We start from the raw sequence: 26,054 nt of genomic DNA, 5'->3' as shown, positions 1-26,054 counted from the left end.
ACAAGGGAGGAAAGAAAAAAACAAAATAGAAAACAGAAAATTTAATAATTTCTAAGTTAAACAAACTCTGGGTTTTAAAATTATATTTTTTTGAAGACATTCTTTTTTCGTTTTATATTTTTTATTAATATTTTTTAAAAAAATAATAATAAATAATAGTGAATAATTTCTTGAACCTATTTACAAGTTATGTATTAGACCATTATGTAATTGCCTTTATTTTCGTTCGTTACAACTAGGCAGTTTGTTTATTTCTTTTTTCATATATTTTACATAAACTTAATATTAAAAGTTTTGTTATTTATTTTTAAGGCATATAGTTTGTTTTTTTTTTTGTTCTGTTTTGTGTAAATAATTTTTAAAGCATATTTCTTGTAGGCTTTCTCGTTTCGTTTGTGAAGCAAAAATTTACTTTTTTGTATTTCAAAAAAACTGGCACTTTTTTTCTTAGTTTTTTTCTAAACTACTTTTTTTAGTTGCTTTAAATTATTTTTAAGGCCTTTGTTTTTGTTTTTAACCAAAATGTATATAGGTTTCAAAAATTATTAGGCTATAACTTAATATCATTTTAACAAACAAAAAAAATTGGATTTTTTTAAAGCCATAAACAAGGTGTAGTTTGAAATATTCGTTTCTTTTTTTGAATTCTTAAATTATAAACTTAATTTTTGTCAGATAAAAAAAAAATATATTAATAATAATGTCATGCAATAGTTTTAATATTAAACTAATAGTTAAATGAAATGGCTTTGTACATTAAACAAATAAACAAAATGCAAAAAATGGTGGTGGCAGGGAAATAAAATGTAGAAGTTTTTTTATTGGAGAGGACTTTTACCAACAGAAAAGGTCATCGGATTTGATTTTTTGCAAAAAGGATATCGAAGATGACTTTTCTAATAGAAGAGGTCATCGGAGAAAATTTTCTGTTAAAAATTGCTTTTTCTAACAGAAAAGGTAATCGGGAATTATTTTTTCTAATTAAAAACATCATCGGAAATGGAATTTTCCAAAGGAAAAGGTCATCGGAAATGACTTTTTAAAAAGAGTAAATCAATCTATTTCCACAGAGGACAAATAAACGTGAATTTTCACAGAATATTTCTCCAAAGACAAAAGGACAAATAAACGTGAATTTTCAAAGAATATTTCTTCAAGGACCAAAAGACAAATAAACTCGGATTTTTAAAGAATATTTCTTCAAGGACTAAAGGACAAATAAACGTGGATTTTTAAAGAATATTTCTTCAAGGACCAAAGGACAAATAAACGTGGATTTTTTAAGAATATTTCTTCAAGGACCAAAGGACAAATAAACGTGGATTTTTTTAAGAATATTTCTTCAAGGACCAAAGGACAAATAAACGTGGATTTTTTTAAGAATATTTCTTCAAGGACCAAAGGACAAATAAACGTGAATTTTTAAAGAATAATTTGTCAAGGACCATATGCTGATTAAACTTTGATTTTTAAAGAGAAATTTTTCAAGAACCAACTGCCGTTTAAACGTTGTTTTTTTCAAGACTATTATTTCAGAGACCTTCAGACCAATAAAAGAGGATTTTTAGAGATTATTTTTCAATTAAAAGAACATATTTTTTTTAATATTTGTTTTGGTACCCAGCCACTCTGCCCGTTTTCATTCAGAAGACAATAATAAAATTACCAAAGGTGGTAGGCGGATATTGTGGAGCAATATTTGCGATATTTAAGACAATTAAATCTGAAATGGTATGTGGATATTTTTTGTGAGGATTTTTATAAATCCAAGATGAGATTTTCTAAAGATAGAAGACCTTTTTGGCATCTTCTACAAATGTAAAGTCTCGTAGAAGTCTTCGAAATAAGGTCTTTAGATAGAAAAATATTAGGAGGCATTCTATGGAGAGAAGGCCACTACAAGGTACTCTGTAGATAGGAAACCCTCTGAAGATATTCTATAAGGAAAATACCATTTTCAAGTCGTTTTTGAAAAAAAAGACCTTCTGAAGCCCTGTCGAATCCTTTCAGAGGTCCTCTAGAAATAAAAAAACACTTGAAAATTTGTTGGAATTTAAAGATCCTTTTAAAGACCTTTTCAAATTCTTCTGTAGATAGAAGACCTTTTTTGAAACATAAGATATTTTTCGGATTTTTCCTTGAAATAAAACGACGTTTTTTAGTCAGAAAGTCAGAAGACCTTTTGAAGGACATCTTTTGGTAATTCACAAATGTAGCAACATTATAGATAGGCGAACTTAAATAAAGAGACCTTTTAGGGTGGCAACATAACTTCTGGACTTCCAAAAATTGAGAATTCTTTGAAGTTTATTTTATAGACCAAACAGAAGGTTTTATAAATAGAATGTGTTCTAGATATCTTCCATAGTCAAAAGGCCTTTTGGAGCACATACTTTAATGGCCCAGAAATCGCTTCCATTAGTAAAAACTATTCTGATTTTTTGTCCATAGCAGACCGATTCGGCCGACATCTATGATAGAACACCTTTTGGGAGTCCTCTGTCCTTTAATGAATATTTCGATGATGACTTTTTCCAATAGAAAATGCCATCGATGATGATTTTAGAAAATGTCATCGACTTTTTCAAAAGAAAAGGTTACCAAAAATAACCTTATTATGCATAGCCTCTCTATTGGAGATTTGATTCCTTTAAGAATACACATCAATAATGAACTTTTCTATAGGAAAAATAATCGATACTGAACTTTTCAACACGAAAAGTTGGAAAACGTTCTCAATGCTTTCTAAAATCTTCTACATTTTCATTATCCCTTAAAATATATACGACAAAAACTATGACGGTCGGTGAGGATTACTTCCAAATATTTTACAAAATAATGAATAATTTTAACTCAAAATAAATAAATTTCAAGATTTTTACAGAAAAAAAAGAAGAGAAATTTACAAAACTTAATTTAAAAATGATAATAAAAATATAATCAACTTAATAATCTTTAAATGAACAACATCTCAGGATGTTAAAGGGCAAATTAAATTTCTCTACTAAACTCTCTTAATTTCTACAACTTAAACAAGAATTAATTAATTAACTTAAAACTATGAAAATAATAATAATAATGATACACTCATATCTATCCTAAATCTACACAATTTTCATAGGACAGTCCATGTACTCGGGCTCAAGACGCCCCAGTGTTTTCTTAACCCTCAGCGCCGTTAGACGCACGGTGGGATTTTGATGCCAACATTCTTGCATTATCTTGGCCACGGTGGCCAAAACATCATCCTCTTGCCAACGTGAGGGTATGGGCGGTCTAATGCCCTTGACACAGACCACAGCATGCATATCATCGAAGGTGGGATCGGAAGGCACAACATCATGATAAGGCAAGGCATAATCTTCACAGGTGGTGGCCTTCGACCCGGGCTTGGAGGTGTAACAACGTCTGGCCATTTCCCAGAGGACCAAACCCACTGAATACATATCGGCCCGTTTGAATTCTTCAAATTGCTGGGGATTCAGGGTTTCACTCAACACCTCAGGGGCCATGTAGCGTCTGGTGCCCACACGTGTGTTCTGGGCAATGTGTATCTCATCCAATTCCGAAATGTATTTAACGGCTAAACCAAAATCAGCAATGGCACATTGGCCATTGCGTTTCACTAAAATATTTTTCGATTTTATGTCACGATGGGCAATGGCCGGTTTACCGGGAGTGCCAAAGATTTCGTCATGTAAATGTGCCAGGCCCGCGGCCAGGGAATATGCCAGCAATTGCAGTTTCTGGGGATTTATCACCGAGGTAGACAAATAATCATGGAGACTACCGTTCTCATGGTAGTCTGTGATTAACAGCATCTGGGTCCAGCTGCCGTTGCCCTTGATATCGGCCGCAATAAAGCCCAAAATATTCTCATGTCTCATCAGCACAGTTTGATAGATTTCCGTTTCACGGAACCATGAAGCCTCTTCGGTGGTGAAGAATGTCTTGACAGCAACTTTTTCGTCACGCCATTTGGCCAACCAGACCTCACCGTAACGACCCTTGCCGACCAGGCGGACCATTTGTATTTGTTTGGCAATGGTACGTTGGACCAACAATGGCAGACCCGATCCTGAGCCCGAACTTTGTTCGACCATTTGTGACAGTGGAGAGAGTTGGCTGTTACACATGCTGCTTATCAGACGTGGCTGTTTCCTTAGCTTCTCTCGCCGTCTGTAGGTCAGACAGACTACGACCACAATGACAATAAACACTGAAACGCAGATGATCATCGAGGCAATCATGGCCAAGTAGTGGACCGACTGTGAGCTAACTGGCAATTCGGGGGCGGGTGTGGTAAGTTTGGGTGTAAAGGCAGGATACAGATTACTATTACACATATCAACATTGTTGCAGCAATCGATGTTCTTGCCATGCAGGTGGGGTACGGAGGCAACTTTGCACTGTAGGGAAGAGAGAGAGAGAGAGAGAGGAAGAGAGAATTAAAATTCATCCGTTTTATGAATAAAATTTGTAACCCTTACCATAAGAAAGCCACCATTTTCCTCGGGTGGCATGCAACCATATGTCCGTTCCTCTTCATAGGTGCCTGTGATTTCATCGTAGACCTCTTCCACTGCACTGAAACAGAATCCACCGGGCCGGGTTTCACATGTACCGTTGATAACATTATTGGGACAGCTGCCTTCACAGTAGCAGGTCAGGGTGCGGGCTAAAAGTAAAATAAGAGAGAAAAAGGGATTTTTTAGTAAAAATTCAAATAAAAGTGGGGTAAATGTATTTAAGACTAATTACACTGGGCAACACCAAAAAATAATTTCAGGAAAAATCCAGCAGATTATGAAAGTAGAGCAAATAAAATAAATAAAAATAAAAAAGAAGGAGAAGACATTTGCATCATTTTGAAAATTTATGTAGAAAAATAACCAAAATAGAGGGGCAAGTTTCCCCCTCCCCCACAAAGTTATTGATATTTTCAGATTAAGATATCTTGAAATCCGTTAATTTTGGCCATATATTGTCTTCTGCAATATTGCAGATGACAAAACAAGGATTATTTCGGTTTGCAATTTTAACTCTCAGGCGAGTCACCAAACGGGTCTTTTTGGTCCATATTTGGTTTGGTTTGGAAAAACTGATTTAAAAATTTGGAAATCTTTTGGAAATCTTTTTTTGTGATATACAATAAAAATAGCGATTTCTTTTCTTTAGCAACTTATAGTGAAATTTGGTGGAGAATATTTTTGTCTTTGATGTAATTCTTCTAAAATGATGCTTTGTGGAAGAATTTTTCACAAACTCATAAAAAGACGTGGAAAAATTGATTTAAAAATATGGAAAAATTTTCGGGTTTTTCGGCAACATTAATGCAAATATTTTTGTGCTATACAATGGAAATAGCGATTTCTTTTCTTTGGTGACTTTTAGTGAAATTTGATGAAGAATAAATTTGTCTTTGAAGAAATTTTTCTAAAATGATGCTTTGTGGGTGAATTTTGTATAAATTCATAAAAGGGCGAGGAAAATTAATTTACAAATTTGGAACATTTTTTGGTTATTTTTAGGCAACATTGTTGCAAATATTTTCGTGATATTGAATGGAAATAGGGATTTACTTTCTTTGGTGACTTAAAATGAAATTTGTTGGAGAATATTGTTGTCTTTCAGGTACTTCTTCTTAAATGATGCTTTGTGGGAGAATTTTGCATAAATGCATAAAAGACCGTGGAAAAATTATTATACAAATTTGGAAAATGTTTGGTTATTTTTAGGCAACATTGGTGCAAATATTTTCGTGATATTGAATGGATATAGAGATTTCTTTTCTTTGGTGACTTAAAGTGAAATTTGGTGGAGAATATTTCTGTATTTAAAGAAAATTTTCTAAAATAATGCTTTGAGGGAGAATTTTGCATAAAATCATACAAAGACTTGGAAAAATTGATTTAAAAAATTAGAAATATTTTGCGTTTTTTTGGCAACATTAAAGCAAATATTTTCTAGATATATATTGGAAATAGAGATTTCTTTTCTTTGATGACTTATAGTGAAATTTGATGAAGAACATTTTTGTATTTGACTTCACTTTTCTAAAATGATGCTTTGTTAATGAATTTTGTATAAACTCATAAAAGGCCGTGTAGAAATTGCTTTAAATTTTTTTCGATTTTTTGGGCATCATTGATGCGAATATTTTCGTGTTATACAATGGAAATAGAGATTTCTTTTCTTTGGTGACTTATAGTGAAATTTGATATAGAATAATTTTTACTTTGACGTCATCCTCCTTAAGTGATGCTTTGTGGGAGGATTTTGCATAATCTCATAAAGGGCCGTGGAGAAATTGCTTTAAAAATATGGAAAATTTTTCGGAAACATTAATGCAAATATTTTTTGATATGCAATGGAAATAGATATTTCCTTTCTTTGATGACTTATAGTGAAATTTGATGAGGAACATTTTTGCTTTTGACGTCAATTTTCTAAAACGATTCTTTATGGGGGAATTTTGCATAAACTTAGACAAAGTACTGTTTTATTTTTAATTTTTAGTTTTTTAATTATAAAATGTATTTGAATGAATTCCTTGCATTTGGGTAAGGTTTAGACTTTTGATGTCTTTTGTGACCTATAGTAGAATTTTATGACGAATAAATTAGCAGAATATTTTGACTTGATAAGATCTCGTTTTAAGGGAGTTTTTAATCATATTTCAAAAATGGACCAAAAAGACCTCTTTTTGAAAAAAATACCAAAAAGACTCGCTGGAGGTTAAAAAATTCTGAACCAAAATAATCCTTGTATTGTTATCTGTAATATTGCCGAAGGCACTATATAGCTTAAATCAACGGATTCCAGGGAATCTAAATTAGAAAATTGAAAAATTATGGAAGAGAGAACTTGCTTTCCTCTCTATTTAATTTATTTTGCAATGCGTATTTTCAAAAAACACCTATACCATTATCTAGCCCTAATTTCATAACCTGCTGAATGTCTCTTGCAATTGTTGAAAAATTGAAAATTTTGTTGCAAACTGTTGAAGGTAATTTATCCGAATTGTCGGAAAAAGAAAGTTATATAAAATCTTTGGAATTGGGTACACATTTTATTTATTTATTTTAAATGATGAAAATATCATTCATTGTTATAAAGCAAAGAAAAAATAATATTAATAATATAACTTTAAAAATAATATTTATCCTTATTATCCAAAGATGATATGATCAATTTTATCAAAAAAAAAAAAAAAAATAAATAAATAAATAAATAAATAAAAAAAAAATAAATAAATAATCAACAAAAAAAAAATCCGCAAAATATCCCAATGTCGCTCAAACCTTGAACAATTAAAAAAAATATAATTTAGCTTTTATCTTAAAGAATTAACAATTTTACATAAATCCAATCTCAATTCTTCACATTCAGGCAATTAGGTTTGAAAATTACACAATTTCTCTCTTAAACCCTCCCCTTCCTGCCATCCTTTCCCCTTACTTGCATTGCCATCTATGCGTGCAACTCCCTGTGATAGATATATGACCATAATTCTTCACACTTTACAACTCGATAGTCCCGCCCGACGACTACATATATCGACTACCGGCAATTGTCATAAACTACAGTTATTTATAATCCCAACAAAAGCTTCCTTTGCATTTGCCCAGCAAATAATGTGGCCTTCTTATCTAAAACATATACCGCCGCTTTTGATGTTTTCCATTTTTCACATCCAACGACCGCATTCGGCCAGCACACATAATTATTGGTAGCTAATAACTAACAAAGGCAGCAGCAGTGGTCACAGCGGCGGCAAGAGAGTGTTCCAAAAACACTTTTAATTAGACGATTACAACCTGTAAACAATAATTAAATTGAAAAGCCTTTTTAAATAGCGAGAGAGAGAATTTCCTCTATCGCCAAAGTCTTGCGTTTCATTTCCTCCATTATAATGATAACATATGTAGGTATGATTGTATGTGTTTGTTTCTGTTGGTATGACAAACATCGGCAAGAGTTGCAAAGACGTTGGTCAGACCACGCAAAAGAAAATGTGGTCAACTTGGGCAACAAAGTATTGAATGGTGTGGAGACAATAACTTTATGTTGCTACTGTTTGTTTGAATGCAAGCCATGGGGAAAAAGGTATGGGGAAGGGGTACGGGGAGTTTAAAAGGCTGCACATATTTTGTTGTCTGGCTGTTGGTTGGGTCGATCATAAAAATATGAATTTTATTAATTAGAACAGTAACAACAACAACGAAGAGGAAATATTTGAAATTTAACATGGGAATCCATAGAAAGGAGGTATAATAATGAGGGGGACCCTTGGAAGTAAAATTCGGTAGACTTGAGACAAACAAACCCTTAAAACTGAATGAGTAGAAACTACATTCTGCTTTACCTGTGGTTTGAAAATAATGGGTTATTTCATAAAAATTACGAAAGTTACAAAGTAACTATTCAGACGCCAGGGCCTCAATTATTCTTCTATGAAAATTATATGAAAATGTGAAATGAAAACTTTTATAAAGGAAAGAAATGTCAAATGAAAAATTTTATAAAGGAAATATTTTTCATTTCATATTTTCATAGAACAAGAATTAATCTCCCAGAATCCAAAAATATTAAAAACATATTTTATTAAACATTGAGTTTTTTTTTACATAAACATTGAGTTTATGCAAAATTCTCCTACAAAGCATCATTTTAGAAGGATAACGTCAAGGACAAAAATAAACCGCATCAAATTTCACTATAAGTCAGCAAAGAAAAGAAATCCCTATTTCCGATCAGTATCAAATAAATATTTACATCAATATTGCCAAAAAATGTGAAATATTTCCATTTTTGATCAATGTTTTCCACGTCCTTGATGCATGAAAGTAACATAAAAAATTGTTTTAGACAGAAAGTGTCAAAAGAAGAAATGTTCTACACTAAATTCCACTATAAATCTCAGAATAAACCATGCAACTAGGTCTTATAGTTTTTTAAGAAAATTCCATTCGAATTTATATATTGCAAGTAAAAAATTATATGTATTAGTTTTTTTTTCTCCTGATTTAACATGAGTTAATTCTAAGTCAAAATCACCCTTAATACTGCATTTTTTTGGGGAGATTGTCAAAGGAAGAAATATTCTAGATCAAATTTCATTGGGAGTCTCTGAACAAAGAGTATCTGGAAAAAAATCCCTATTTCAATTCAAAATCAAAAAAATATTTGCATTAATATTGACAAAAAATATATATTTCCATTTTTTAAATAAGTTTTTCCTTGGCCTCATTTTCGAATTAAAGCATAAAACTAACATCAAATTTCGTTTTTGGCCGAAAGTCTCGAAAGGAGAAATGTTCTACACAAAATTTTATTAAAATTTTCAGAATAAACCATACATCTAGGTTTAATCGTTTTTAAGAAAATTACATTCGAAATTTATGTATTACAGGTAAAAATTACACGTCTCATACTGCTGCTAATTTAACAACGTTTCCATATGAAGTGAAAATCTGTCATAATAATTCAATTTTTGTGGAGAGTGTCAAAGGAAAAAATATTCTAGATCGAATTTTATTACGGGTCTCTGAATAAAAGAAAATTATATATTTAATATTTACCACAAAAAATTATTATCAAATTTGGTTTATAAAATACCTGTTCAAAACATTGGGGTCCCTTTGAATATTTTAAAGGATACATAAAAACCTTCGAAAAGACTTATTTTGGAGATTTGAATGACAAACCGAGTACGATGGAATCCACTTGGAATTTTCCACAACCTAGACTTGCTAGTGGATTGTGAAACTATAAGAAAAATTGCAGCGAATTCAGAAAAATTGTTAAATTTGCTGAAAATTCATAAGGTTTTTTATCGACCAAAATTTAAGATATTTTTATATGGTATGAAGTAAGTATACAAATTTCTTTTGTTTAGAGACTCACAATGAAATGTGATATAGAATATTTCGTCCTTTGAAATTTTCTCCAAAAAATAAAGTATTATGGGAGATTTTGACTTAGTATGGAACCGCGTTAAATTTGCTGTAAAAAACATAAATACATAACTTTCACCTGTAATATATACATTTCGAATGCAATTTTCTTAAAAACTATTAATCCTAGATATATGGTATATTCTGAGATTGATAGTGAAATATTGTGTAGAACATTTCTTCTTCTAAAACTTTTTGCCTAAAACGAAATTTTAAGTGACTTTCATGCATCAACACAAAATAGGGCGAAAAAATCAAAAGCAAAAAATTAAGCACTATTGGATTTTTTTGGCTACATTGATGTAAATATTATCTTGATATTTAATAGAAATAGAGATTTATTTTCTTTAAGGACTCATAGTGAAATTTGGTAAAGAATAATTTAGTCTTTGACGTCATCCTTCTAAAATGATGCTTTGAAGCTATTAGACAATGAAATTCCAAAAACAAAGAAATTTTATTTTAGAAGAATTTGTCAAAAATAAAAAAAATATAACATTTGTTGATATTTTGTATGCTACATATTAAGTATACATATTTCTTTTATTCAGAGACTCATAATGAAATTTGATATAGAACAATTTTTTCTTTGACACTCCCCCCAAAAAATGAAATATAAAGGGTGATTTAGACTTCGTATGGAAACGTGTTAAATTAGCAGTAAACACACATAATTTTTAATCGCAATACATAAATAGCAAATGTAATTTTCTTAAAATCCACCAAATCTAGATATATACTTTATTCTGAGATTGATAGTTAAATTTTGTGTAGAATATTTCTCCCTTTGGCACTTTTTGCCTAGAACGTAATTTTATGTCACTTCCATGCCTCTACTTGAAAAAAAAAAGCCAGGAAAAATTTATCAAAAACTTAGAAAAAGTATTTGCGCTTTTTGTGGCAACATTATTGCAAATATTTTCGGGACATATAATGGAAATAGGAATTTCTTTTCTTTGGTGACTTATAGTGAAATTCAGTGGAGAATATTTTTGTCTTTGAGGTAAGTCTGCTAAAATCATGCTTTCTGGGAGAATTTCTCACAAACTCATAAAAAGACGTGGAAAATTGATTTGAAAATTTGGAAATCTTTTGGAGTTTTTGTGGCAACATTGATGCAAATATTTTCCGGATATATAATGGAAATCCGAATTACTTTTCTTCGGTGACTTATAGTAAAATTTAGTGGAGAATATTTTTGTCTTTGAGGTAGTTCTCCTAAAATCATGCTTTGTGGGAGTATTTTTCACAGACTTACAAAGAGACGTGAAAAAATTGATTTAAAAATATGGGTAATTTTTCGGGTTTTTCGCAACATTGATGCAAATATTTTCCGGATATATAATGGAAATAGCGATTTCTTTTCTTTGGTGACTTATAGTGAAATTTGGTGAAGAATAATTTTGTCCTTAACGTTATCCTTCTAAAATGATGTTTTGTAGGGGAATTTTGCATAAGCTCAAAAATCCGTGCTTTGGGCTTTAATCCTAATGGTTTTTAAATTCAGCCAACTTTTTTAATATAAAATCTCAAATCAACAATATTTCCCTTTAGAAAAAAATCGATTCCAAAAAAAAAATTGATAAAAATTTCAAAAATCCAAAATTTTCCCCAAAATTTCCATACCACCCCCATTCACAATTATTAACAGACATTCCTTGAAAACATAACTTTTTGTTGTCTTCTTCTGCTCGCACACACGAAAAAAAAAACATTGTTGCTTTCCAGGCAGTTTTGCTGCCCTTATTAATTCATTTTGGCATAATGATCATTGGCCCAGCCGGCAGCATCATCGATTGGCGGCAGTGGTTGGTGTTAGGAAGCACAAACTGCCTCCGAATTGTAAGTGTGTGTAGAAAGCACCACAAAAAAAAAAAAAAACGCTGGAAAAAAAGCACGCACCAAACGCATAAAAATGTGTTATACTAAATATGGAACGCCAACAACTTTGTCAGAGTCCCAGTGCTGCAGATATGGCAAAGTAAAGAGGCGACACCAAATGTCCAGAGTCACAGGAGGAGCAGCCAGTGTCGGACGCTTTTAGCGAATCTTTGCTATATGGCTGTGGTCATCATCATCGTCATCATGCGCTGTGGTAAAACGGCTGCAAAAGTGCCGTTCTTGTTGTTATTATTATTGTTTTTGTTGTTGTTGTTGTTGTTGATCAATTGAAACTAAACACAAATAACAACAACAGCAAGACAAAAAGAAAGCAAGAGGCTCCAAATTGGCGCCGCCTGTGACGGTGCATACTTTGGAGCAAAAAATTGAAAAGATGGCCCATAGTCATTCACTTGCTATTCCTCGGCGGTCAGCTTGATGACTGACCAAACGACGGGCCGAGCGAGCAAGCGATCTAAAGCACAAATATCATAAATGAAATTTGTTTTATGTTATGTGTAAGGGGGAAGGGGGGAGGTAACTTGGAGGCAAATCAATATAGTGAGAGGAAAGTAAAAGAGAGAGAGAGAGAGAGAGGGGGGCATTTATATCGTTTTCTTTTAGAAACCATTCCACCCATAACTTCTAAATACAGTTCGGCACAGTTTTATTTGATTATTATTATTTTTTAATAATTCCATTTCAAACCCAAAATTCAGCACCATCTATCGGCCTCATTTTGCAAAAAAAAAAAATTCATATTTTTAATATTTTTGTGTTGGAATTTATTTTTGTTGTTTTTTTATTTTTGCTTTGATTTAGACATTTTTATTTGAAGACGATGATGTTATTTTTGTGTTGGTGATTTGGCAAAAATCGTATATTTTGGGACGCTTTGATTTGGTTATTCTGGTTGTTGTTGCTGTTCTTTTTATAAAGAATTTTGAAAAATGAAAATTTATGTCGGCAGACATTTAGTCAGGCTGTGGTCTGGTCTCTCTGTCGCTGCTGTTTAATTGGTGGTGGAATATTTTCAAAGGAAATTTACTATTTTTATATTTTTTGGTAAATAAATTGTCTAAGAAAATAAATCTAAATCGGAGGGAAGATGGGTGTGGGTAGGCGAAAAATAGGCACCCTACATTATATTTATTGTCAAAAAAAATTAATAATAATAATATTTTATTTATTTATAAAAATTCGTTTATTTAGGATATCAAATAATTCAGTAAAATTATTTCCTAAGAAATTTCGGATTTTTAATACAAAATTTCCAATTTAGCCAAGTTTTTTCTTAGAAAAACTCAGTTCAGCTAAGTTCTTTAAGGGTAAACTCATTTAAAAATAAATCCATAAAAGAAACAATTAAGTTTTTTTTTTATTTTTTAGCAAACATTTTTTTTATCGAAAAATTGAATTCTACAAAGAAAACTCAATAAAATTCTTTAGCAAACAAATGAGGTTCCTCGCTTCATTTCCAGCGCACAATAGCCAAAAAAAATCTCCGGATACCAATCTGTTGGACTATTGTGTCTGGAGTATTTTGGGAAGCAAGGTTGGTACAAAAAAAAATACCAAAGTGTCGATCACCTCAAGAAAGCGCTTCACCGGGAATGTGCCAAAATACCGCAGAGCTACATTCGGGCAGCGTGTGACGGTTTCATTGGCCATAATTCGTGCCAAAGGTGACCAATTCGAACAAATCTAAACTTATTCTAAAATTTGATGATATTTCCGACATTAAAAGAAAACAAGTTAAGAAACAGTAAGTTCGGCCCGCCCGAACTTTGGAATGAATTTGGAAATTTTCAAAAAAATAAAATCCTTAAAAAATTCTGTTAAAATTTTAAAAATACCGAATATAGCCGTTATATTGGGGTCTATACGACGTCATAAGCCATTACCATATTCAAGTTCGAAACTTGAAATAAAGGTTGAATAATGTAGGTAAAATCATCAAAATATCGTAGTACCGTCATATCGGAGCTGTGCGCAGACCTGGACCTGTTCAAATACGACATCTCAAACAATTTCGGTGGATATTATACCTAAAATCGTCAAAATACCGAATATAGGGAGGTACTGATATATGGGGCCTATACGAAGACCTGTACCTGCATAGATAATTTTCAGTCACAAACTGTAGTTCGCATTACGAACGAATTCCAATGAATAATGACGCTAAAATCATCAAAAAAAAAACCGAATATTGGGAGGTAGCGTTATATGGTGGCTATATGAAAACGTGGACCTACATAGTCCATTTACGAACTAAACCTACTGGAAAAATAAGCTTGTGTGCAAAATTGTAGCCTTCTATCTCAATTCGTTCGAAAGATAGCGTGATTACAACAGACAGACGGACATCGCTAAATAGACTTAGAATTTTACGCTGATCAAGAATATATATATTTTGTTGGGTCTGACATCAGTATTTTGAGAAGTTACAAACGGAATGACAAAGTTAATTTACCCTCCATAGAATGTTGGAAGGTATAAAAATGTAAAAATTATGGCGTTGGACTTTGTTGCAGTTCTTTTTTATCTCACCCTGTACAGTCGAAAAAGGGAATTCTTGATTAAGTGACTAATTTTGAAAATTGATGGGGAATATTTTTGTCTCTGTGGCGTAATTCTCCTAAAATTATGTTTTATCGGAGATTTATGCATAAAATCGTATAAGCTACGACTTTAACCCTAAAATGTCTCTTTAAAATATACGAATTTCTGGCGATAGGGTTAGATTTAGACTTTTGATGTCTTCTAGGACCTATGGTGGAATTTTATGACAAATAATTTTGTAGAATATTCTGTCTGTCTGCATTCCCGTTTAAGGGGAGTTTTAAGCCCTAATTAAAAAATTGACCAAAAATAACCCTTTGTTGACTTGCTTGAGGTTTAATATTTTCAACCGAAAAAATCTTTGTATTTTTATCTACAGTATTTCCCAAAGCCACTATATGCCTAAAACCAAGAGGGTAAATCAAATAAAAAATTCAAAAAAAGTTGAAAATGGATGAACTTGCCTTCACCATTTAGGTTACCTTGTAATATAAACTTTCATGTGTCGTTTTTAGCTTGACTTTCATAATCTGCTGGATTTTCTCATTAATTATTAAATTGAATGAATTTTGTCGCACAGTGTAATTGTCTATGGAGTTCTCTAACTTTTTTGTAATGATATTTTTAATTCGGAAAATCAAATTTCAGTCGATAAATTTAGATAAATTTTTCTTAAAATTAAATTTTTGGAAATGCGACATTTTTTGAGTTATGTTTACTATGAATATTTCAAGGTGTAGCCAACGGAATTATACATTTAATATATACTTCATATAAGACAAATGTAAAAATTTTTTATTTAAAAAATAAATTTAAATTTTTTTATAGACAAAAAAGTTCATTAATTTAAATTGCACTAGTTTGGTGTGTAGGGTATATGTGACGAAAGAATTAGAAACAGAAGCTGCAGACGAATCCCCAAAAAAATAAAAATAATAATTTGTCATTTAGGTCATCATTTGTATTTTAGTTTATTAAACAAAAAATAATACATAATAATTTATTTAATTTTTATTGGTAGACTGGCCTGTTTCCCCTCCTGTCGGCTTTGTTCAAAAATAAAGAGGAGAAAAAAGAAGTGTTACAAGTACCTTTGATTTCCCTATTACCTGTCATTTTTTTCACCCAATTAATTGTTATGTAATAATTCATTGTAAAATGGCATCCCTGGACAGCATTTCCTCTCTTACAGACACACACATGCACTCACACCCATAAATCCCACACTACATTTTTGGGGGCGGCATTTGCATGCAGCACTCTTTGATTGTGTGTTGTGGTTGTTGCAGCAGATATTCAATAGCCCAGCCAATAAGTCACTAGAGGTACAAATACTTTATGCGATTTGTAATGGCAATTAATTACCGGATGCTGTTGTAGTTGTTTGTTGTGTTGTTCAACGATTTTCAAAAAACAAAAAAAAAAAAACAACTACTGTTCACTTGATAATTGCATTAGTGCAGTGCATACTTTTTAATTGTTTCAACAGCAAAATTAGAAAAATTATCAAAAAAAAAAAACAATTTTTCAAAACAACCAAAATGCACGTTGATATTTACCCAATTAACATTTTCCGGCGAATTTGAATAGATTTATCGGATATATGAGATTTATCCCAGTAATGAGGAGAATTTTCGGGGGAATAGGGCATGTGTTTAGAATATTTGGACAGAAAAATTGAAAAAATCCAAAAACAAAGTAACCAAAATACACTTTATATTTGGACATTTAAAATTTTGCGACGATTTTAAATAAATAAATCCGATATATAAGATCTAGATTAATCTAAATCTAGATTAAGACAAATTACAGGACAAAAATTGACCTTATTCAGGGATTTTGAATTGACATTTGTGGAAAGCTCTCTTCGATTTTCTGGGAGGGATTTTTTTTTAGTATCGGAGCATACTGCAAAATTTAGTAAATTCGCCATTTCTATAGATGTGTTCTCCGAATTCTATGTATATCTATTAAAATCTGTCTGAAAAAAATACTGCTGTTCACTTGAAAATTACATTAGCACAGTGCATAGTTCTTAATTGTTTCAACTGAAAAATTAAAAAAAATTATCAAAAAAAAATAATAATAAATAAATAAATAAAAAAATAAAACAACCAAATGATAAATTGATATTTACCCAAATAACATTTTCCGGCGAATTTGAATAGATTTATCGGTTATATGAGATTTATCCCAGTATTGAGGGAAATTTTTGGGGGAGTAATGGCATGGTTTTTAAATATTTCAAAGAGAAAATTGAAAAAAAAATCCGAAAACAAAGTAGCACAAATACACTTTCTATTTAGACATTTAAAATTTTCCGGCGAATTTGAATAATCGGATATATGATACATAAGATTCAGGTTTGAATTGAGACAAATTGCTGGGAAATTATTGCTGGAGCTTATTCATTCAGATTTTGAATTGAAATGTGTGGGAAGATCTCTTTAATCTTTCTGGGGAACATTTTTTTCCAATACCGGAGCATAAGACAAATTTGGCAAATTTATCAAAATCGCCATTTCCATAGATGTGTTCATCGAATTCCATTTTGATATTTTAAAGTTTGTCTAAATTGCATTACCTTGCGTAGAAGACAATGTATTATCTATTATTATTTTTTCTAAATATTTAATTAGTGATTTTATCTCAAAACCATGTTTGTTAATGCATCTGTCCTTTGACTAGAAATTAGTCACTCAATATCAACAGCTAAATATTTTCCAATATCTTGATTTTTTGTGTAGATATTTATTAGCAGGTGTTTATTTTTTAATTCTTAGAAGACAGTACTTTACCTGAGCCAGCTAACAAAGAAAAGTTGGTTTAACCTTTTTTTATTATAAAATATTCAAGTTGATGCTAATTTTATAAAAAAAAACATCTTGATAAGACCAACTGATGTTTGAATATTTAATTGCAACATGTAGGTGAAAGAAAAATCGTGAGAAAACAAATTAATTTGCACAATTTAAATATTAAAAAAAACACCAACAACAATTTTAGAATATTGCAAAATAAAAGTTCTACAAAAAAAGTCCTCTGATCAAGAGGTGGTTTTGAAAATGTGTGCCACATGTGCACGAATTTAGTATTGGGATGAACAGATAGTACCTGAAATATGAAATTTGGTATTAGTGTCCCTGTTCATATGTAACCTGAATATATGTAGAGGGGTTTGGAAATGTGTACTATAATTGCACGAAAAGTACTGAATGGTACTAAATTTGATATTAAGTGAAGGTATAGCGAAAAAATTTGATATTTGGATTACTGATGGTATCTGTGTTCGAGTTTTGGCGTTGTTTTGAAAATGCGGCCCATATTTGTACGAAAAGTACTAATAGGTACTAAATTTGGTATTGGGTACATTTGATATTGAGGCTATATTTATGTTTTGGCGGTTATATGGAAATGCGTCCCATATTTTTACTAAATGGTACTAAATTTGGTATTGGCCAAAAGAGTGGGGCTGGAATTCTCAAATTTGATATTGAGGTTTCTGTGGGTATTTGGAATTGAAATTTGGAGATGGTTTTGGAAATATGTGCTATAATTGTACGAAAAGTACCAAATGGTACTAAATTTAGTATTGAGTGAAGCGATAAAACTGGAATCCTGAAATTTGATATGGATGTTACTGTTGGTGTCTATTGTTGAGAAAAGGAGCTGGTTTTCGCATATGCGTACTATAATTGTACTAAATTTGGTAATGGGCGAAATTATAGAGTTGAAATCCTGAAATTTTATATTAAGGTCACTGTCAGTATCTATTATTGAGATATGAAGATTCTTTTGAAACTACGAACTTTAACTGTACGAAAAGAACTAAGTGCTACTAAAAGTTGGTATAGAGTAAGGGGTTAGAGCTGAAATTCTGAAATTTGATGTGAATGTCTTTGTTCATGTCTACGGTGAAGAGAAGGATCCAGCATAGTATAATTGTACGAAAATTATGGTAATAAATTTGGGATTGGGTCTTAGGTTAAAGCGGGAATTTTATAAATTTGATATTGAGACCACTATTGGTATATAGTTTTGAGTGAAGGAGGTGAGTATTGGAATTTGGGAAAAATAATAAAATAAACTGGTGGAACAATTCTAAAATTTTTAGACGGACTTTTCGCTGACGAAGTAGGAGGCACTGACTAGTAGTACATAATAGTCTTAAAAAATACCTATCCACAAATTCCTAGTCACAAAAAGCCTAATTTTTGACCCGGATTTTTATAAAACCCCCCAAAAGTCGAAGAAGGGTCCACATAATACATGTCATATTATAGTTGCATGTTTGATACTCCCAAAACGTGCCTAGGCGAAATAACGGTTTTAGAAGCTAAGTCTCTTTGGACCAAAACCGTTCCAGAACATTTGGAGTCGATTTAGCTATGTCTATCTGTCTGGCTAGTGAGCACGATTACTCTCGAAGGGTGTATCCGATTTGGTCCGTACTTGGTACATCGTAATATTTTTGTCAAACATAAATCGAGTTCGGAGATGGGCAACGTCGGTCCACTCCTTCTGGTACCTCCCCCACAAATGGTCGAAATTTTTAAAGAAAATAATTTATCGCATAGGAAGAGAAGGAATAATCTGATTTTGTTGAAACTTTGCAAATAATGATATTTGCATTGCCGCAAGAACGGTTACGACAATGGACAAGATCGGACTACTTCTTCTAGTACCTCCCCCACAATTTGATATATCTAAAACTCACATAAAATGCGAGATATACTGCAGATTCTCTTTAAATTTCACATGTACTAATATTTTTACCATTACAAAAACTGGTTCAAAGATGGAGTATAGCGGACCACTCCTTATGCTACCTCCCCCGCAAATGGTCAAATTTTTGAATAATTATAACCCTTATAAATCAGCGATTTTTTTAAAAATCCTGTATATTGGGTATGTTGACCCTCTCTTTCTGGCAACTTCCCAAAAAATTGAGCATTTTCAAACAGTGTATACACATTATCCAAACCTGTCACCTCCAATGATTATATTCAGACTAACGTTTTAAGCGAAATGAACAATGTTGTTCTACTCCATCGGTAGTTCTCCTATAGAGGTCAAAATTTTGAATAATAATAAATGTCAGAATATATTTTAATAAACGGATATAGTCGGCAAAACCGACTGATACTCTTTAACTTGTTTTTAACATTCCTGAATCCGAAGATATGAATTTCCAAGAAAATAAATTGCAGAGTTTTAACTAGGCTGGATTTGTTCCGAAAAATCAATTATCTAAACTACTTCCACAGAAAATCAGCATTTTTTTGTTTCACAAATTTCAAAATAAAAAAAAAAAAACATTTTCTATTCAAATAATAATTGCCAATTTACAAGCTTATTTTTATGTTAGATCAATTTTAATTAAGCGAATTTGACACCACCATAGCCACCAACAGACAATTGAACACCGAACATGTTGTGTGTGTATCAACTGCAACTATTGATTATTTATTTTTTCTTCTGACAATTCCAAACATATTTTGTATTTATTTATTTATTGCATATAATTGTTGTTGCACTGGTAGCAAGTCATATAACTGATAAAAAATAAAACAACGTTGTATGCTACATGTTTGTTGTAACAAAAAAAAAAGAAAAAACTGAAAACTGAAAACTGAAAACAAAACCAAAAACATTTCACACCCCAGGTTTGAGACGTTTGACTATTTTATATAGCGTGGGAATATAACATTTGCAAATATGTTGCCCAAGCTGCCAGTTGTTGCTCCTGCTCCGCCGTTTTTCGGAATGATGTTTATTTGCAATTAATTAATATTAAATATTTGTGACAAAACTTGGTATTATCAACGAAATAAATCATATGTGAAAGATAAACGAAAAGAAGTAACAAACATGGATGGTGTAAAAAAAATGGCACAATCACGCAGTGCTAGGTAAACGACACTTGCTCTGGTGGTGGCATGCAACCGACATTGGGTGGTGGTGTTGGGCAATAGAATTTTTTTAATTTTTATTTCGGGGAAAAGTTACAAAACTTGAATTATTTTAGGCATTTAATTTATGGGATTTAAATTACAAGAAAAATATATTTCAAATGGAGCCACTCGATCTTCATCAAAAATGACCATGCTCCCCAAGAAATCCAAATTTGTAAGTGAATGTGAATTCCATATAATTTTTTCAAAAAAAAAATCTCTTAAATTACCCAAAAAATTCGTCGGAAACCACCCACATTGCTATTTAAAAATAATATTCGTTTTCACATCACTAACCCATATTTCAAAATAATTTTTTTTCTCGTTCACATTTTTTCCGATTACAATGTTGCTTTGTGGTATTTAAGCGAATTCAATTTTTTTTTTGCAAAATTCTTGTTTCCTGCCAAAAATCATTGTTGCGTGCCATTTTTTTCATTTCAAATCAAATCCTATAAACATATGTATTTTTATGTATGTATGTATATTTTTCTCAAATCGTTTACAAGTAATTGAATGGTTTTACATCACGATCATCATCATTACCGTCATCGCGAATGTTATTTGTGAAAATTGTTCGTATACACTTGTTTTCCACAATGAAAATTACATTTCATTCATTAGCCGGTTTCGTGGCTTTTGTTTAAATATTTTTATTTTGTTTTGTTTTGACTGCTGCGTAGAATTTTGTATTTATTCACTCGTTCGCAAATTCATTCATTCATTAATGCATCTTTGAGATACGTTTGTGAGTTTGGGTAAGGGGGTGAAAGAGGAGTGAGGATCGCTTACTGATGATGTGGAGCTGTTCGCATTGTTTTTGCAAAGAATGCCAAACGACAACAAAAGCAACAATTGTAAATATTTATTTAGTTGTTAATTGTTATGTGTGGAAATGTACACACACCCAAAATTATTTATGCGTATTTATTGTAAATAGTGTTGTAAAACTTTAGGAAAAACACCCAGCTAATGGGACCTATCAGAATTTATTTTTTTGAAAGCAAAAAAATGTTATATGAAAATATATTTTTCAGAAAATTCATGTTTAGAAGCTCTTAATCAGCTCTGAAAAAAATCATTTAAAATCAAGGTTTAATAGCCCACAAAAAGCGTTCTTATATATCCACGTGTTAAAACTCGTGGGCAATCTTAAAAAAAATGATTGAAATTAAAGTTAAGAAGCTCTTGATGATTTTTTAACACATAAAAAGCTATAAGTTCGGCCGGGCCGATCTTTGAATACCCTCCACCATTTGGAACGAATTTGGCAATTTGCAAAAAAATAAAATTCGTTAAAAATTTTAAAAATACCGAATGTAGCCGTTATTTTAGAGTCTATACGACGACGTGGACCTGCATAGGCAACTTTTGTCATAAGCCATTACAATATTCAAATGCGAAACTTGAAAAAAAAAATCAATGAATAATGTCGCTAAAATCCTCAAAATATCGAAAAAAGGAAGGTACCGTTATATGGGGGCTATACGAAGATAAGGACCTGCACAGACAATTTTCTGTCTTCAGCAGTAGTGTTCATTGCAAACTTCAAATACCAAATTTGAAGCAATTCCGGTGAATAACGTCGCAAAAATCATCAAAATACCGAAAAAAGGGAGGTCCCATTATATGCGGGCTATACCAAAACGTGAACCTACATAACCCATATTCAATACCAAAAGTCCTGCAGACATAATACACATTTGAGTAAAATTGTATCAACCTACTTCATTTTGTTCAGAAGCTAGAGTGATTTCCACAGACGAACAGACTGACAGAAGGACGATGTTGCTAAATCGAAATAGAATTTTATGCTGATCAAGAATATATATACTTTGTGGGGTCTAAAATGTATATTTCGAGGTGGAGGGTGGAGGGTATGAAAAGAATATTAAAATCCATGTCCAGCTTCAATGCTGTTCCTTTCGCTCTAGAAAAAAATATTTAAAATCTCCTCTTAAGATCTGTGGATCCGCTCTAAACAAAAAAAAAAAAAAAAGAAGAAATTAGCAAAGGCTATAGTCGACTATAGTGGAGCCGACCATGAGACAACCTTCAACACCACCTTACGTCCAAACTCATTATGGTAGATTTTTTGTGATAATGCCGAAGAGTCCTGCAAAAGGACAGGATTTTTCAAAAAAAAAAAAATAAAAAATAAATAAATAATAATTATAATAATAATAATAATAATAATAATAATAATAATAATAATAATAATAATAATAATAATAATAATAATAATAATAATAATAATAATAATAATAATAATAATAATAATAATAATAATAATAATAATAATAATAATAATAATAATAATAATAATAATAATGATAAAAATAATAATAATAATAATAATAATAATAATAATAATAATAATGATAAAAATAATAATAATAATAATAATAATAATAACATCTCCAACATCTCCAAAAAACAATTGGTTTCTATTCTGACCCAAACTCCAAATCTATGACAAATTTGGTGAGGATGGGGCCATAAATGCGTCCTGTAGGGTGATTAAAAATTAACATGGGCAGACGGACGTACGGAAAATTTTCTGTTTTTGGTCTATTTCAACCTCTTAATATGTCGCGAACATCTCCAAAAAACAATTGGTTTCTATTCTGACCCAAACTCCAAATCCATGACAAATTTGGTGAGGATGGGGCCATAAATGCGTCCTGTAGGGTGATTAAAAATTAACATGGGCAGACGGACGTACGGACATTGCTATACCGACTCAGCTCGTCGAGATAGTAAGACCCTTATATAACATCGTGGGTCTAGAATCATAATTTTGAGGTGCTACTAACTTATTTGGCTCAATCAAACTTATAATAGCCCCAACAGATGGTGTTGTAGGTCATAAAAACAAATTTTGGCGCCCAACGTAACACCATTTGGCCTTCTAAGGTGAGAAACTTTCCCCAGGGCTTGTAGAGATAAACAATTTCTGTCGTTAGGATTTTCAAACAAAAAACTTCCAAAGAAGTTGAAAAAATACGCTCAGTTGAGTAATTAAATAAATTTTGTAGAAATTTGAAACATATTAGAAGAATTCCCAAACTTGTGGGACTTTGTAGACAAAAGATTTGGTTATAATTCCTTCTAACTCTCTTCCATTTAAATTTCCCGCATAAAAAAATACAGAATATTATTAACATCTTAATTGACACACATTTCTTTGATTTTTGTATGCAAATCACCCCCCCCCCCCCCCCACAAAAAAATGAGACTGCATCGAAAATGCATTCCTTTCAATTTATGCGCCAATTTTTAATTAAGAAAAAAAAAATGAAAAAATACTCGGAAATTATTTATAGCTTTATATCCACACATTTTCAAAAGAAAAACCATGAAATGGCAATATTCATTCGGTATTGATTCATGGCTCTAATAATTCCATCGTTTTCGCTGTAAAAATAAATCGTTTAAAAATTGCAAATTTTTAAATTTATGAATTACGTGGTTTAGACAACAGAGCAAAAACAACAGCAGGAAAAAATAAAAACGAATAAAAAATGTAAGGAAAACCAAAAAACAAAAAATCAGACAAATGCTAAACAGATGTTGCAAAAATGTAAAAAAAGACGGAAACTATGCCACAATTGCTAATTTTAGTCTGAAAATTTTGAGTGGCATCAAAATGGGTCTGCTGTCTATTTTTGCAGCTCTTTAGAAGTAGTTTTCAAAATAGAAATTATTACAAAAAATTTCTTTGATATTTTAATGGGAATTTTTTTATGAGACAAGTCATACATTATTTTTAAGTTTGGGAATATTAAAAATTGGTCATTTGGGAAATTTAATTGAAAATGTGGTTACATTGAGAAAATAAAAAAAAATATATATTCATAGAAAAATTCCAAAAGGGGCAAGACCTAATTCTATTTGGGGTTTTCAAGAGGACTTGTCAAAAAAGGGTAGTTTCATATTGGAATAATTATAATGTTTATAAAAAATAAAATAAATAAATAAATAATAATAAATTAATAAATAAAAAATAATAAATAGATAACAATAAATAAATAAGTAAATAAAAAATTAAAAATTAGTTTGGAGTTCTCAATAGGACTTGTTGAAAAAGGGTATTTTTATATTGGAATAATCAGAAGTAAATCAAAAAAAAACAAAAAAATAAATAAATAAATAAATAAAATAAATAAATAAAAAATAATAAATATTTAATAATAAATAAAAAAATAAATAAATAAATAAAAATTAAAAAATGACAACCAAAACATTATTTTGAAAAATTTCTACAAAAATAAATAAAAATAAAAAAATAAAACATAAAAAATAGTAAATTAATAAATAAAAAAATAATAAATACATAATAATAAATAAATAAATAAAAAATAAAAATTCCAAAAATGGCAACCAAAAAAATTATTTTGAAAAATGTCTAAATTCGCTGTCCAACATCTCTCATATTAATTAAAAAATACCCCCTCCTACCACCTCACAAATCACTCAATTTGTAAATTTATTTTAGCCCAATTAGTCTCCAATTACCAACAAATTTCCACCTCATATTTCTCATTGTGAGTAAATAGCTTAAAGGAGTTTCATTCCAAGCCACATTTAAATTATAAGGCAGTAGTTTCTCTTTCTTTTGATTTGCTTTAAATTTCAAATAATTACCCATTAGTTTTTTAGACAAAATTTTCCAACTACGTCTAGTTTTGTTGTGAGCAAAAAAATAACTAATTTAGTGAATTTTATGTTTTAACAAACAATACATTTCCGGCCACCAAAATGACTGACTAACGACTACTGCATTTCATGGCCTATAGGGGCAATTTGTTGAATATTTTATGGCACATGCATATATCAAATTGGTGGCAGAGCATGCGAAGAGAAAAGGGGGATAAGTCACAAAATTAAAAAAAAAAAAACAAATAAATTAATAAATAAAATATATAAAAATAAAAAGATTAAAAAAATATATAAAATAAATAAAAAATGAATAATAATAAAATAATAATAATTATACTACTAATAATAATAATATTAACAATAATAATCATAATAATAATAATAATAATAATAATAATAATAATAATAATAATAATAATAATAATAATAATAATAATAATAATAATAATAATAATAATAATAATAATAATAATAATAATAATAATAATAATAGTAATAATAATAATAATATAATAATAATAACAATAAATAATAATAATAATAATAACAATAATAATAATAATAATAATAATAATAATTTTATTAATAATAATAATAATAATAATAATAATAATAATAATAATAATAATAATAATAATAATAATAATAATAATAATAATAATAATAATGATAATAATAATAATAATAATAATAATAATAATAATAATAATAATAATAATAATAATAATAAAAATAAAAATTGTATTTAAAAAATATTTTTATATTGGCGCCCAACGTGGTGATTTCCAAGAACTTCAATACAAAATTATTTTTCGCTTTAATTTTCCGAACATCTCACTTACGCTTCTTTGGCCAAAGTCAATAATTAAAAGGCATTGGCGCCCAACGTAGTAATTTTCTTACTAAAGAATTCTTCGAACACTAAAACAAATGTCATACTTCATTAAATATTGTTTTAATGGCGTAGAATAAAATTAACATTTTATTTTTTTTCATCTCTTAGTGGCGCCCAATGTAAGGTTCAAATTCAAACATT

The 26,054-nt window shown here is 30.4% G+C and overlaps 1 protein-coding gene across 3 annotated transcripts in view; it reads right to left on the bottom strand.

Moving 5' to 3' along the window:
- Nucleotides 1–320: 320 nt before the first annotated feature.
- LOC101900564 (bone morphogenetic protein receptor type-1B) overlaps nt 321–26,054 on the bottom strand; it is a 472,784-nt gene continuing 447,050 nt past the window's right edge. For all 3 annotated transcript variants that reach the window (XM_059125600.1, XM_059125601.1, XM_059125602.1), the window contains 2 exons: nt 4,491–4,678; nt 321–4,409 (listed from right to left, as the gene is read on the bottom strand). In XM_059125600.1, coding sequence (XP_058981583.1) covers nt 3,105–4,409; nt 4,491–4,678 — 1,493 coding nt within the window. In that variant the 3' untranslated portion in view covers nt 321–3,104. The remainder of the gene's footprint in view (nt 4,410–4,490; nt 4,679–26,054) is intronic.

The sequence above is a fragment of the Musca domestica genome, unplaced genomic scaffold, assembly GCF_030504385.1.
Source record: "Musca domestica strain aabys unplaced genomic scaffold, Musca_domestica.polishedcontigs.V.1.1 34, whole genome shotgun sequence".
NCBI classification, from domain to species: domain Eukaryota; kingdom Metazoa; phylum Arthropoda; class Insecta; order Diptera; family Muscidae; genus Musca; species Musca domestica.
This window is presented reverse-complemented; position numbering and strand designations above follow the sequence as displayed.